We start from the raw sequence: 16,382 nt of genomic DNA, 5'->3' as shown, positions 1-16,382 counted from the left end.
TACTTCACCATCAGCCCATTTTATTTGTAAACTGCAAGGCAGTGTAGAGATTGTATCTTTTAACGATTCAATACGTAATATGGTGCACTTCTCATAATTGGGTTTTAGTCCAGATAGGCTAGAAAAGTGATCTAGATCTGCAGTGAGACCATGCAGGGATCCAGATTGCAGACTTAAGAAGAGACTTTAGTCATTGGCATACATTGACACTTTTGTGTTTAACCCCTGAATTTCTAACCTCTTGATGTTCTTGTTGGATCTAATTTTAATAACTAGCATTTCGATGGCCATAATAAATAGTTATGGAGACAACACACAGTCTTGTTTACTCTGCTTGACAGGGCAACACTTTCTGAGACGTAACCATTATTTACTATTTTACAAATTATTTACAATTTTATGCTATACATAACTTTAACCCATGGTATAAGAGATTCACCAAAATTAAAATATATAAATTCTAGTCGTACTTTATCAAAAGCCTTTCCAAAATCTGCTATAAAGACCAGGCCTGGTATCTTTGATGTTTCATTATGTTATATTGTCTCAAATAATTGTCACATATTATCTCCAATATATTATCCATGTTAAAAACCTGTCAAATCAGGATGAACAATATCTGGTAAAAAAACGTTTAATTCTATGTGCTATGCATTTCGCCAGGATTTTCGCATCGCAACATTGCAGTATAAGAGACCTCCAGTTTTTTAAATGGACTGGATCTTTATACTTACTACCAGTAGTAATGAAATCAGACCTTCTTGCTGAGTACCTGACAGTCTACCATTTTTATAAGAGTAGTTAAAACATGCTAATAATGGATCTTTGAGTACATCAAAAAAGGTCTGATATACCTCTACTGGTATACCATCAAGCCCTCGTGTTTTTCCAGACTGAAAGGATTTAATTGCCTCAAGAAGTTGTGAGTTGGCCTTCATACAGGTCTTTCTGTACATTTGTTAATTTTAGATTATTATTATTATTATTACCGTCCTTACAGTTAACATCATTCAATTGAAATGGAGGAGACTAAAAATAAACTATTATGCTTCCTCTTTCAAAATATAATTTGGTGAATCGTGGATGACTCCGGCATTTGTAACGAGTTTCTGTAAATTACTTTTGGTAGCATTTCTATGTAGAAGATTCAAGAAAAATGTGATGCATTTTTCATAATTTTCCATCCAATTCACTTTGTTTTTGTAATAAATTACACTTGATCATTCTGGAATAAGTTCCTTCAATTATTTTTGTTTTTCCTCTAACTTATTTTATGCCTCTATAGAACAGTTTTTATTGCTATCTACCTGTGCTGTTATTTATTCTCTTTCCTTTATTGAAACTGCTTTTGTTTTAATGGCCTCTAAAAGTACATTTCAAAGTGTCCCATACAATAAGGGGTCTGCTGTACCTACAGTATGTTGTTCAGAAAAAAAATCAATTATTAATTATTTTGTCTAAGTTATGTCACGTGTGCTCCCTCTCCAGCCTCTAGGTCACCAGGCTGCTCGTTATGGTGCACACCTTTCACCATCGTTATGCGTACCTTCGTGTCGTCAGACTCGCCTGGACTCCATCACTTCCCTGATTACCTTCTCTATATATGTCACTCCCTTTGGTTCCTTCCCCAGGCGTCATTGTTTCTGTTTCTTGTCTGTGTGCTGTTTGAGTTTCTTGTTTTGTTTTATGTTCTGTTTATTTATTAAAACACTCACTCCCTGAACTTGCTTCCCGACTCTCAGCGCACGTCGTTACAAGTTAAGAACAAATTGTCATCCAATAAGCATTGATTATATTTCCAATACCCCCGTCCATGTGGAAATTCAGTAAGAGTTATATGGAGGCCAATTAGATGGTGGTCCGATCGCATTTGGTCTCCTATCAACACTTTTTTTTAAACTTTATGTGCCAGCGAGAATGACACAAGGAAGTAGTCAAAATGGCGAGCTTGATTAAGCCTCCTCCATGTTTATCTCACTAGGTCAGGGTTTTTTAGCCTGCATATTATCCACTAGTTCTAATGTATCCATGATATGTGTGATCTTAAGTGTATGAGGGTGATAGTGTGTTATGTGATTTCCTTTATGATCCATTGAGATACTTAAAACTGTATATAATCTCCCACCGTAATGAAAAATGGATTTGTTACTTGTGAGCTCAACAGATGACTTTATATATTTCCAAAGAAGTGTGGATCATCATTATTTGGACAATATAGATTAATTAGCTAAATCAGTTTTTAGTCCAATAGCATATTTAAAATTGTATATTTCTCCCTCCCAGTCCTTTTTCCACCCATCCTCATCTTTAGTTGTAGAGTGAGTTCCCAGTAAACAACAGATAGTATATTATTTATCTTTTAGCCATTTAAAAATGTATATTTTTTATGATTACAATTATAACTATGAGTATGATATGTTGCCATCCATAGCATTGAATGCAAGGGAAGCCAGCGAGCATTTGGACTCCCTTGATCAAAAAATATATAAATATAATAGCCAATGAGTGTTGAGCTAAACTGAGCAAGCTCAACTGTGAATGGTCCTGGCACACTGTCAGGGATTTATTCATCTTCTGACGATATAACGAAATCATCGTCGGAAAAGGTAGACCAATACGCAGCAGGTATGTGTATGCTCATCTTGTTTATTAACTTCCAAAAAACGAACGTACAAAAATAACAACAAAAAAACCACGAACGATTGACAAACTGACAGTCTGGTAAGGCACTAGGCTAAACACAGAACAATCACCCACAAAATACAAGACAAACACACGCAACTAATATAGGACTTCCAATCAAAGGCAACACCAAACAGCTGCCTTCAATTGGAAGTCCACCCCAATTAACTCAACATAGAACCAGACACACTAGACTAAACATAGAAATACCTAAACATAAACCAAAACCCGGAAATACTAAATCAAACACCCTATTTTCCAAAACACCACCCCGAACCACATAAAACAAATACCCTCTGCCACGTCCTGACCAAACTACAATACTAATTAACCTTTATACTGGCCAGGACGTGACACACACCAAAAAAAGTGTCAAGAGAAGCCAGTTTGGTTTTGGCTTCACACCAATCACATCACATCAAAAAACAAACATTATTGTCAGAAAAAAATGTAATTGTTACATCTAGTTGTGTTGTCCTCCAGTGGCTAGCTAGCTAAAATTGGCCCTTTTCTAAAGTAGCCATGGCTGGAGATAGGGATTTGGACTTGTGGTTTTACTTATTTCTCTGAACTGGCCAATTATTATAATAGCAATTCTGATCCAACCATAAATTCATAAATTCTAGGCAATTCTGATCCAACCTTCAATTCATAAATTCTAGGGAGCAAGCATTTTATCCAGGTAGCCTGAGACAACAACAACATCAAAGCCTGCACTGTATGACAGAGTCATAGATCCTCGTTTTGTCAACATGAAAGAGAGGAGGATGACATTGGCATTTCTTTAAGAAGGGTGAGTCAACATGTTTTCTACTTGCATGAACGCACACACACACAGATAAATTAGAACCATGGACAGCCACATCATATTTAGTTTAGATTGATTGACTAAATCATTTTTGGTGTCTTTTAGTTGTAACTGTATTAGACTAAGCATACTGTAGGTGATTTGATTATGTTGAAATGGTGCTGGAAGAGTCGAGACAGTTCCTGTTTTCTTTGCGACTTCAATAGTTGGTTAGTAGTCCGCACATTTTATAAACATTAACTTGCTTGACCATGTTGTAAGTCATCTAACTGTTTGTTGAACTAACAGGTTATAGATCAGATTATAGCTTGGCTTCCCCAGTGATTTTACCCATGCACCACTGCTGCCCCCGACCTCCTGAGGTCCCACAGTTTACATTAAGTTGCTGTTAAACCTGTTTAATAACACTTATTAGAAGACATGTATTACCCAATCAATCTCATGTTGTTTTTTTTGGGGGGGGGGGGGGGGGGGGGGGATTAGAAGTTGACGTATCCCTTGCTTGGCATGGGATCTATCTGTATGTCCTAGAAAAGTTTGGTCAAGCTCAATATTTACTTTCCCTAGGCGTAGGATAACAATTGGGCACGTAGGATAACAATTGGGCACATTGATGCATTTAAGTGTATTATTGCGCAAACTATTGAATCAATGGGACATGAGTTAATTTATTCTGCAACAGATGTCATTGGCGCCTCTTGGGAAGTATTGTTTGGGGAGTGATATTTCTTTAGGTTTGCGAGCCCGCAATTGTTCACAATAGGCCTACAGTGCAGTAGGTTCGTCGCACTGGTTCGTCAGAGGAAGTGACGGGATAGTAAACTCAAATGAGGACTTCCAATTTTTCATGAAGGCTGCCACAATATAAGTCTGGTTAAAGTCGTCTGAACGAAGAGCGCAAATGTTACAGTAGCCTAATGATTGTGCGCAAAAACGTTATATTCACAGACGCCAGAAACGCTACAATGTATCAGAATATAGAACGTACTCGGGCGACACAACGATCAATGCGGGATGGTAGCCCACCAACATTTGCAGAGATTTCACAATACTGAATTAAATCTGTGGATCATAGATTGGACTTCATGCAGACTTTTCGGGACTTTTCGTTGATTTGGAAATATTTGCGACCGATTTCAAGATGATTTACAACGAGGGTAGTAGACAGATTTTTAATAGTTAAAAGTTCTTCCATGAGTTTCAGAATGTATGCAAGGGAGATATCGCCACCAGTTCGGATTTCTCTGCTAGTGGTAACTCTTGTATCGCTTGGGATTTGTTCAGAACTAAAAGTACGAGTGCGTTTAAGTGATGGACTAATTGGGGAGGAGATTTTGGACGCCAACAGTGAGAATGATGACATTACAGTCGAGTTCAAGCAAGGAGATGGTACTCATATTACTGTGGTATTTGATTTCAAACGGGTGAGTTAAGTCAATATTCTTCAATGTAAATATTTACAACAGTTTTTAAAAACTCTAATATGCTGCATTATGTTACTACCAATATATATACACACATACACACCATTAGGCTGTCTATTATATAGATATCCTGGACATTGTATTATAAAGGCCTATCCATTATCTATAGACCCACTGTATATCTATTTAACTATATGCTGCTGTGTTGCCAAACAGACAATTATTTTCACAACCCTTACGAAAAAGGATTGCAGTCAGAGTGCAGTATAAGTGCAGTATGCTGCAAATACTGTGTCCAAAATCTTTTTTTTTTTACTGAAGTTAGAATGCAGTATAACTGCAGTTCATCTGCAGTACACTGCAGTTATTCTGCAATTACTGCTTCCAAAGTACCACAGCCGACTGAAATTACTGCCCTTTTACAGCAATCTTTTTTGTAAGGGATGAAATACCAAAGACAAATAGTCCTCTTGGACCGACTTTTGGAATTATATCGTATTTGTTATTGTCTGTGAACATAGGCCTATTTACCTTTTTGGATTGTCCATTATTACAATCAATACAAGTGTTTGTTAATAATGAGGATTTGTGGTGAACTACCCCTGATTGAGCAGGCATTTGATATTGCCCTGGCTAATGAACTCCTTACAATGACCCAGGATATCCTGACATTACAGAAACATTCAAAGTCTTATTGACTTGTAGAGCAATCAAGGAATCTTACAACTATTGTCCCCCATTGACTCCACTCAGACTTACAGTGATTAGGCCTGTTTTACTCCTGTTGGAAAACTTTCCTGAAGTCCCAGTGGGCTTATCTGGTTACAGTTAACAGGCAGGGGAACAGGACATATTTTCTTCTGTCTGGATCAAGTCAATTTGGACAGCAACTTTCCCTCACTCCATGCATGTGCTTCCAATCTACTCCTGTCAGCATTACGCAGATTTATGGAAAGTTGGAATTGGTCTGAAGGCCAGCTGCCAGAGTGGAGTTACTGTACAGCCAGGCGAGACATCTCATCTTGTAGAGGAACCTGTTGAAAAGGTGCAATGAAAAAATTAAGGGAATATTTGTCTTCCTATGGTGTGTAGTGGGGGAGCAGAAAGGGAACATAGTCTAACTGGAGAATAACATCATTATTGTTTAAGAAGTAAATGGGCTGTGCAATATTCAGAGAATCCAGCATCAATGGCTGAAAATTCCAGATGCATTTTGGTATTCTTTTTCAAGTCTTTTTGGCAGCTTTGTTGTTTGTTTCTGGTTCCTCCCCTATTCCTCCCCCTCCCTCTGTATGTGAACAGATGAATCAACTTTTTAGGCAACCACATAATACTCTTGCCTTTCAGACCTTAATGTCAATACCATGACATTTCAAGCCATATTTCATTTTTCACCAGACAAGGAACAATCTGTATCCATTTGTGAGAGCCCTGCCAAGCTGGAGTGATGTTAAAGGTACCCAGGATTGTAGACCGTTGCATACGACTGTAATGGTGATCATGTGGCCCACAAGTTACACCCACTTCATACATTGAACGCTATTACAGCATGACCTTAAGAAACCTTCGTTTTTAAAACAGGAAAATATCCCTCTGCCTCAACCCTAGTGGAGAAATGTTAATCTCCCCCATACACCACCATACACACATCTCCTGTTGAATTTATCTCAATTCAACCATTGGTGCGATTCCCAAGCCATCTGTCATTTGTTTGGTCCCAGGTTGTGATGGCATGGGGATAAGATGAAGGAAACGAGTCACCTCTCACTTCATCCCTATGGGAGCTGCAGTTTGACCTGTCATCGGAGGCTCTGTGGTGCGTTTCTTCTGTCTGTCAGTGAGAGGTATTTACCATGCCAACCCAGCCCCCATGAAGAACCAGGGCAGCAGCAAACCCATGCAGGTTATATCAGATTGTATGCATGATGAGCCAACTACACATTCATCTCCGCACCCTCACCTCCAGCTATTAGCTGTCCCATGGAAGCTTGTTAGGTCGGATTTAAGTTTTGTACAGGCTTTTTACAGCTTCAGTGCAGTTATTGGTAAAATACAATCCTTTGAGAAAGTAACATTTTACATTGTTTTTTTTGTTCTTGATGATTTTATCAGTGTTGCTGTGTTCAGTAAGCATTTTAATCAAGTTATGTTATAGGGTACTTTGTTCAGAGATTTATTTAAAGACATTTGATGCTTTGTTCACAGACTGTGGGGATATTGTCAATGTGCGGCCTAATCCCTATTTAAATAGCTTTGTTTCTGTATCCTCTGTTGGTGTGAATCCCTCTTATCTTGTCGGGTCAGTCCCCAGACCATGTCTCACTTTAGCTATCCTTGGACTCTAGTGATCATGCTAGTCGTTAGACAATCACTTGTTGCCCATTGAGAGGTTAAGGGCCCACCACAGTGATTTCACGGTCTCTGCAAACAGAGCTACGGAGCTCCATTTGCGTTGCATTCCAAAAATTCAGCCTCACAAAAGTACATATGCAAACTAACCTCCAGCAGATCCATTGCGGGTCCGTTGCGTAGACTGTGTAGAGTCCTGTAGGTGGCCTGGAGTTCCACCATAAGAAACCTGCCTTGAATGGAGTTGTACACAGGCCCCTCCAGGAATGCTCCCATCCCCTCCCCCACTCTGTATACGCCATCCATCTGCTCCTCTGGATGTTCTACCGTCACAGTGGGGGAAACAAGAGTCCCCCATCCTCCTTCTTCTTCTTGTCTTTTTTTACCTCAACCACTCCACAGTTTCCCTGACCTCATTATCGACATCTCCAACTTGAGGACCAGAGTGTTTGAATCATGGTACTTGTTTTACTCAGAGGGAGATCAACCCAATGGGATGGGTAAATGAAGAGAAGGAAAGGACTTGTTCCTTGTTCAGATAGCCTTGTCTTCCTTTGTCTACTTAGCCGACTGGGATGTTTACCTGGCTTTGTGTTCTACTGGGAGTTTTAAGAATGAGTATGTTTACATGCACAATAATTATTAAATATTATATTAATATATTCAACTGATTATGACAATACTCTGAGTTTGGCATAATCCTAATTATGGTAAGGTCATAAGCGGAGTAACCATCAACGAATTGAAACACCAGTTTTTTTGTTGTTACTATCTTTTGAATTATTAGAAAATGTAACACCTTAATCAGAGTTAATGCAGTGTATTTGATTTGCACATGTGCTTTCACTAGCCTCCCTCTTTGGTGCGAGTGAAGTGGGTTCGGAAATGATACTAGACTATCTAGCTTAGAAATAGTTTTCACATACAAACTGTATATGTCTGAACTCAGAATCAAATAAGCTTCCCAAACATAATGTGATCACTGTGATACAAGGATTATTTTGATTGCCGATTTTCAGCATTTTTTGAAGTCTTATTAGGTACAGTGCCTTCAGAAAGTGTTCACACCCCTTTATTTTTTCCACATTTTTGTTGTGTCACTGCCTGAATTTAAAATATATTAAATTTATTTTTTTGGTCACTGGCCTACACATGAAATGGGGTATCATGTGTAGGCCAGTGACCAAAAATACAACATTTTATATATTTTAAATTCAGGCTGTCAAAGTGTAATTCATTTTTTTACAAATTAATAAAAAATGAAAAGCTGAAATGTCAATAAATATTCAAGCCTAAATAAGTTCGGGAGTAAAAATTTGCTTAACAAGTCACATAGTAAGTTGCATGGATTCACATTGTGTGCAATAATAGTGCTAATGTTATAGACACGTTTAATGGAACGTTGCAAGAACATTCATGAGTTCAGTTTTCTGAGGGTTAGCATGATTTTTGAATTACTACATCATCTCTGTACCCCACACATACAATTATCTGTAAGGTCCCTCGGTCGCGTAGTGAATTTCATTTTTTATTTATTTCCAATGGCTCGCAAAGAATGGCACCTATTGGTAGCTTGATAAAAATACATGTTAAAGCAGGCATTGAATATAAACCCAGTCTCTACAAAGAAAGAGGCGTCCATCCAAACTCAGTTGCCGGAGAGGAAGGAAACTGATCAGTGATTTCACCATGAGGCCAATGGTGACTTTAAAACCATTACAGAGTTTAATGGCTGTCATAGGAGAAAACTGAGGATGGATCAACAACATTTTCCTTACTCCACAATACTAACATTATTGACAGAGTGAAAAGGAGGAAACCTGTACAGAATAAAAAATATTCCCAAACATGCATTATGTTGGCAATAAGGTACTAAAGTAAAACTGCAAAAGAATTGGCAAAGAAATGTACTTTATGTCCTGAATACAAAGCATTATGTTTGGGGCAAATCCAATACAAATATCACTGACAATCACTCTTACCTTTTCAAGCATGGTGGTGGCTGCATCATGTTATGGGTATGCTTGTCATCAGCAAGGACTATGGGATTCTTTTTATGAGAAAAATAAATAGAATAGAGCTAAGCACAGGCAAAATCTTAGAGGAAAACCTTCTTCAGTCTACTTTCCAACAGACACTGAAAGAGTAAATTAACCTTTCAGGAGGAGAATAACCTAAAACGCAAGGCCAAATATACACTGGAGTTACTTACCAAGATGACATTGAATGCTCTTGAGTGGCCTAGTTACAGTTTTGACTTAAAAATCGATGGCAAGACTTGGAAATGGCTGTCTAGCAATGATAAACAACCAACTTGAATAATTTTAAAAGTAATAATGCACAAATATTGTTCAATCCAGGGGTGCAAAGCTATTAGAGACTTACCCAGAAAGACTCACAACTGTAATTGCTGCCAAAGGTGATTCTATCATGTATTTACACAGGGCTTGAATACTTATCTAATCACGACACATTAGCATTTTATTAAAACATTTTTTACAAATGGTTTTTCTCCCTCTTTGACATTAAAGACTATTTTGTGTAGAAATTTGACCAAAAATGACCATCGCATCCATTTTAATTCTACTTTGTAACACAACAAATGTGGACAAAGTAAAGGGTTGTGAATACTTTCTGAAGGCACTGTAGGCTGATTATCAGATATGTCCATGTTAACTGCATTATAAGGTTAAACGTTCTTCTTGCAATTCATGTAAACGTGTTTAATCTTAGTATTATATTAATATGAGTATTCACAATAATCATAGTATTGTGTGCATGTAAACATAGTCGATGTTGGGATAGCCAAAACGAAGTCAGTGTAGCATTGTGACAGATGTGGGTATAGGGTTGGATTCAGGTCTCATGTTTCCAGTGAAGGTCAGGTCAGGCCAGGTCAGCCCTCATAACAGGACATGACACTTGATATAGTAGTTACTTATTTATGGATGATCCTTATGCCAAACGCATAGTGGAGTTTTGGCAGCACTTTTACACGAAGGTTCCATTATGCCATGCAGTATGTATGTAGTTTCTTTCGACACCTAGTAGAGTCCATGCCCTGATGAATTGAGTCTGTTCTGAAGGCAAAATGGGGGGGGTGCAACTCAGTATTAGGAAGGTCTTCTTAATGTTTTGTACACTCAGTGTATATTGTATTACTAATATGTGAATTTATATCCTGTTTGTATTTCATATTTCTCTCCCCTCTCTTTTTTTCAGGATGTGAGGATCGTCCGAGCTCTGATCCTGGGGGAGCCAGAACGAGGCCAGAACCAATACCAGGTGCTGTGCTTTGTCTCGCGCCTCGATCATCACGAGATCATCCCCACTGAGTTCATGGCTCGCCTCAGACAGGTGAGCTGCTGTAACAAACCACCACCATCCCTCATAATCTGGGCGATCATTCCCATATAGGGCATAGGGACAGGTTTTGGATGTGGAGGAATGGAACCAATGGTGTTATTATAAGAGATGGGTCTTTACATGAAAGAGTACCTTTTGCATCCCTTTGATATTTTAAGTATACATTTTGCACTAATATTGCTAATAAAAGCTTGTTATATTAAATTAAGTGCCCTTTAACATGGATAATCAATAAATCTCTTCTTAATATCAATAAAGACTTGCTGAAGTGCCAAAATTCAGCATTTCACTGTGACTTCTAGGAAGCCTTAACCCCAACATTTAAAGTTTTCACCATCATGGTAAAGCCCTAGTTATTATGTTGCTTTGAGGAAGTAATTTCTGAAGATTATTATTTATTTAATGTGATTAGTGATTCATTTACGTCTGTCCCAAGTTGACAAGGTAAAAATCTGTCGTCGTTTTGCCCCTGAGCAAGGCAGTTAAACCACTGTTCCCTGGGCACCAAAGACGTGGATGTCGATGAAGGCAGCCCCCCGCACCTCTCTGATTCAGAGGGGTTGCGTTAAATGCAGAAGACATTTCAGTTGAAGGCATTCAGTTGTACAACTGACTAGGTATCCCCCATTTCCTTTCCCTCATTAAGATCAACCCTGTTACGTAAACCGAACTGTCTTTTCAATATGGTGAAACTATTCCTTTTTCTTTACATTGAACATATCATAGTTTAAAAGCAGGTGAGCTGGTCCTATTCTTTTTGGCCATTTTCTGGTGTTTTGTGTTGGAAAACTGAATGGGTTGAGCGTAACATGTCAACCCTCTTACCCATAGATAGACAGGCTAGAAATGTTTTAACAATTTAAATGTTTCATTTAATTGCCAATCCGTGTTGCACACAACAATCTTATATATTGGAGGCCAGGTCATCTGATGCAGCAATCCATCATTCTCCTTCTCGGTAAAATAGCCCTTACACAGCCTGGAGGTGTGTTGGGTCATTGTCCTGATCAAAACAATTGACAGTTCCACTAAGCCCAAACCAGATGGGATGGCGTATCACTGCAGAATGCTGTGGTTGCTATGCTGGTTAAGTGTGCCTTGAATTCAAAATAGATCACAGACAGTGTCACCAGCTAAGCACCCCCACACCATAACACCTCCTCCTCCATGCTTTACGGTGGGAAATACACATGCGGAGATCAACTGTTCACCCACACCTCACAAAGACACAGTGGTTGGAACCAAAAATGTCCAATTTGGACTCCAGTCCAAAGGACACATTTGCACCGGTCTAATGTCCATTGCAAGTGTTTCTTGGCCCAAGCAAGTCTCTTCTTCTTATTGGTGTCCTTTAGTAGTGTTTTCTTTACAGCAATTCGACCATGAAGGCCTAATTCACACAGTCTCCTCTGAACACTTGATGTTGAGATGTGTCTGTTACTTGAATTCTGTGAAGCATTTATTTGGGCTGCAATTTCTGAGGCTGGTAACTCTAATGAACTTATCCTCTGCAGTAGAGGTAACTCTGGATCTTCCATTCCTGTGGTAGTCCTCATGAGAGCCAATTTCATCATAGCGCTTGATGGTTTTTGCAACTGTACTTGAAAAAACATTCAAAGTTCTTGAAATTTCCCGAATTGACTGATCTTCATGTCTTAACCTCTATGGGCTAGGTGGGATGTGACCGTCCCACTCTATTCAACAGCCAGTGGAACAGCGTGGCGCGAAATACAAAAACCTCAAAAATGCAATAATTTCTATTTTTCAAACATATGACTATTTTACACCATTTTAAAGATAAGACTCTCGTTAATCTAACCACATTGTCCGATTTCAAAAAGGCTTTACAGCGAAAGCAAAACATTAGATTATGTTAGGACAGTACATAGACCAAAATAATCACACAGCCATTTTCCAAGCAAGCATATATGTCACAAAAACCCAAAACACAGCTAAATGAAGCACTAACCTTTGATGATCTTCATCAGATGACACTCCTAGGACATTATGTTATACAATACATGTATGTTTTGTTCAATGAAGTTCATATTTATATCCAAAAACAGCTTTTTACATTGGCGTGTGATGTATGATACATTCCCACCAAAAACTTCCGGTGAATTTACTAAATTACTCATCATAAACGTTGACAAAATACATAACAATTATTTTAAGAATTATAGATACAGAACTCCTTTATGCAATCGCTATGTCAGATTTTAAAATAGCTTTTCGGCAAAAGCACATTTTTCAATATTCTGAGTAGATAGCCCGGCCATCACAGGCTAGCTATTTTGACACCCGCCAAGTTCGGGGTACACTAAACTTAGAATTAGTATTATAAATATTGTATTACCTTTGCTGATCTTTGTCAGAATGCACTCCCAGGACTGTTACTTCCACAAGAAATGTTGTTTTTGTTCCAAATAATCCATAGTTATGTCCAAATACCTCCGTTTTGTTCGTGTGTTCAGGTCACTATCCAAAGGGTAACGCGCGAGCGCATTTCAAGACCAAAAAATTCTAAATGTTCCATTACCGTACTTAGAAGCATGTCAAACGCTGTTTAAAATACATTTTTATGGTATTTTTCTCGTAAAATAGCGATAATATTCCAACCGGACAATAGTGTATTCATTCAAAGAGGAAAAGAAAAAACAGCGTGCTCGCATGAACGCGCATATCCAATCTCTTTGTCACCAGGCAGACCACTGAGAAATTGAGCTACTATACTCTGCCCAGAGACAGAAGACGCCTCAATCCGCTTTCTGAAGGCTTTAGAGAGCCAATGGAAGCCTTAGAAAGTGCAACGTAACCCCACAGATACTGTAGTTTCGATAGAGAATCAAAAGAAGAACTACAAATTCTCAGACAGGCCACTTCCTGCTTGGAATTTTCTCAGGTTTTTGCCTGCCATATGAATTCTGTTATACTCACAGACACCATTCAAACTGTTTTAGAAACTTCAGAGTGTTTTTTTTATCCAAATCTACTAATAATATGCATATTCTCATTTCTGGACAAGAGTAGTAACCAGTTTAAATCGGGTACGTTTTTTATCCGGTCGTGAAAATACTGCCCCCTAGCCCAGACAGGTTAAAGTAATGATGGACTGTTGTTTCTCTTTGCTTATTTGAGCTGTTCTTGCCATAATATGGACTTGGTCTTTTACCAAATAGGGCTATCTTCTGTACTTTTTTTTTTACTTCTCAAAAGGCACTGGATTGGTGGAACGACCCATTTTGTGTTATAATAACATGTTATAGGGCTGGTTTCCCAGACACAGAATAAGCCTCGTCCTGGACTTTCAATACAGTATCTTCATCACCCGCCCATAATGTAAAAATGTTATTGTAGGCAATTTAAATTTTCGTTACTGCACAATGTTATCTGACTTATACGTGTACCACCAAACTGTTAATCCTCACACAAAAGTAGTGGAGCTTACTTCTATTGCTCAATTTATTCTACCAGCAATACATGTCCTTTTTTGAACTTCCTCGCATTTTAAAATATAGCTGTTCTGTGATGGGATTCTACAGAAGAACCCCCACTTGGTCCGCACGGCAGAGGAGAAGCGTGGGGTGGAACACCTCCACATGGACATGGCGGTGAACGTGAGTCATGCAGGGCACCTCTACACACTCATCCACAACCTGTGTAAGGAGGCCCATGAGGGGTTTTATACCCGGACAGCTGACACCAAGCATTGGCTGGATAAAGGTGAGTTTGGCTTCCATTCAGATGCTCTGTTAGTGTTGTTTGGGTGTTTAAAGGAACATCTTCATTCTATCGATCCTAGCTTGTTTTACATTTTGTTGCCTAAGCTTTTGGATGTTTATCTGCACAGCCATGAAGTTCATTGCCATGCATTTTAACAGACATTCTTTGATCGAAAGTCAAAATGTCTCTACAGGAATAGAGACCATTGAGTTTGAGCCCCTGCCCCAGACAGTGGATGTCTCTGGTCTGCAGCGATGCCCCTCCACTCTGGACCTGTGGCAGCCATGCTTCTGCAGCTATCACCTACGTCTGGAGTGGCTCCCCTGCCTGCTCAAATACTGCCGTAGCCGCCGGGGCGCGGCTGGAAGGGCCAATCCGTACAAGTGTGGCATCAGGAGCTGCAGCAAGGGCTACCGCTTTGACTACTACGTCCCCCATAAACAGCTCTGCCCATGGGACGAGGAGACCTAAAGCAGCTGGTTTTGCCGTTAGTTCTTTCCTAGAAGGCATTTAGCCTACCGTGCACATCTGGACTGAGCATGGCAGGGGATTGGCAAGAGGCCTTGAAGTGAAGGAACAGACCTGCCTAGTGCCTACATATACACAGAGTATACCAAACATTAGGAACACCTTCCTAATATTGAGTTTTTCCCTCCGAAAAGCCTCAATTCATCAGGGCATAGGTGCCGAAAGCAAGGTGCTGAAAGCATCCCATAGGGATGCTGGCCCATGTTGACTCCAATGCTTCCCACAGTTGTGTCAAGTTGGTTGGATGTCCTTTGGGTGGTGGACCATTCTTGATACACACAGAAAGCTGTTGAGCGTGAAAAACCCAGCAGCATTGCAGTTCTTGACACAAACCGGTGTGCATGGCACCTACTACCATACCCTGTTCAAAGGCACTTAAATGTTGTGTTTTGCCCATTCACCCTCCGAATGGCACACATACACAATTCACGTCTCAATTGTCTCAAGGCTTAAAAATCCTTATTTAACCTGTCTCCTCACCTTCATCTACACTGATTGAAGTGGATTAACATCAATAAGGGATTATAGCTTTCACCTGGATTCACCTGGTCAGTCTATGTCATGGAAAGAGCAGGTGTTCTTAATGTTTTGTACACTTAGTGTAAGTCTAACTTATTTTCAGACAGAAGAGTGTCTCTGACTCACCACCAAGGTATTTGGATTCAACCAGACAGTAGCATATCTATTGTAACCATATGTTTTTAATGTTGGATGTTTCCTACAGTGGTGTGTCGAGTGTTGTCCATATATAATAATTATTTTTCTAAGCATGCAAGTGTCCGTATTAGGGCAGCTAGACAGGAGCCTAATGGGGGAAAATTGACAATATGAAAATTGTAATATCGCCCAACCTAGAAGGAATTGCCCATGCTACTATGGATGAATGTTTTGATTTGATGCCATCAGTCAAATTGCTGTTCAGTGCTCCCTTGGGGTAAAAGTGGATGGTGGATCTGCTCAGAGAAGACATTCATCCATGGTAGTGAATGAATCACTTAACTGATGTAGTTTTTATTTACGTAATGCAAAATAAAGCCATTTATTGACATTCTGTTAAAAGAACTAGGATATTGAAACAGTACAGTCTGTAACCAATATCCACACTCTTACCTTGAACTATAGGGACCAATTTTTGGCTGGCTGGAAGGGTTTTGTCATTGCTGTCAAATGCATCAGCATGTAGCATCATATGCAGAAACTGACTTAAGTCATGATTATACTATAGGTATACGGAATAAAGTGATTAACTGTGAGTATTGTACTGTCATATTCATGGTGGTATGAGATATTCATCAGGCAACTTACATCTGGGAACTTCTCTGTTCTACTTTTTGTCATTACTTTTTTTTTATACCTCTTTGATCAACAATATATTTTCAGGTTTACTATCTTGTTGTGATAAACTGAAGACACAAACTGAAAACTTTGTAGTCTTTATGTCCCTTATATATTTATTCAACTTTTCAAACGTAATGTCCAATGTGCCAGTGATTAAGCTTGTA

General features: G+C 39.1%; 1 protein-coding gene across 2 annotated transcripts; it reads left to right on the top strand.

The window, feature by feature from the left end:
* The first annotated feature begins 4,267 nt into the window (after window positions 1-4,267).
* Window positions 4,268-16,133, top strand: LOC106567567 (out at first protein homolog). 2 transcript variants are annotated; one of them, XM_014137036.3, is made up of 4 exons: window positions 4,268-4,914; window positions 10,486-10,620; window positions 14,148-14,352; window positions 14,546-16,133. In XM_014137036.3, exons 1-4 carry the CDS (start codon window positions 4,684-4,686, stop codon window positions 14,821-14,823), a joined length of 849 nt encoding a protein of 282 aa, XP_013992511.1. In that variant the 5' UTR covers window positions 4,268-4,683; the 3' UTR covers window positions 14,824-16,133. The 2 variants fall into 2 exon arrangements, with proteins under 2 accessions (XP_013992511.1, XP_013992513.1); XM_014137038.3 differs by having other exon boundaries at window positions 4,269-4,914; window positions 14,172-14,352.
* Window positions 16,134-16,382: the final 249 nt, after the last annotated feature.

The sequence above is a fragment of the Salmo salar genome, chromosome 13 (assembly GCF_965601325.2).
Source record: "Salmo salar chromosome 13, fSalSal1, whole genome shotgun sequence".
Lineage (NCBI taxonomy): Eukaryota > Metazoa > Chordata > Actinopteri > Salmoniformes > Salmonidae > Salmo > Salmo salar.
Note: the sequence above shows the minus strand (reverse complement) of the source record. Positions and strands in the feature narration are given on the sequence as shown.

Excerpts from the sequence above, each read along its gene's own strand:
- LOC106567567 (XM_014137036.3), top strand. The coding sequence starts at position 4,684 with ATGAGTTTCAGAATGTATGCAAGGGAGATATCGCCACCAGTTCGGATT. Across the intron at positions 4,915-10,485 it reads TGGTATTTGATTTCAAACGG|GATGTGAGGATCGTCCGAGC; the intron begins GTGAGTTAAGTC and ends TCTTTTTTTCAG. Across the intron at positions 14,353-14,545 it reads CAAGCATTGGCTGGATAAAG|GAATAGAGACCATTGAGTTT; the intron begins GTGAGTTTGGCT and ends ATGTCTCTACAG.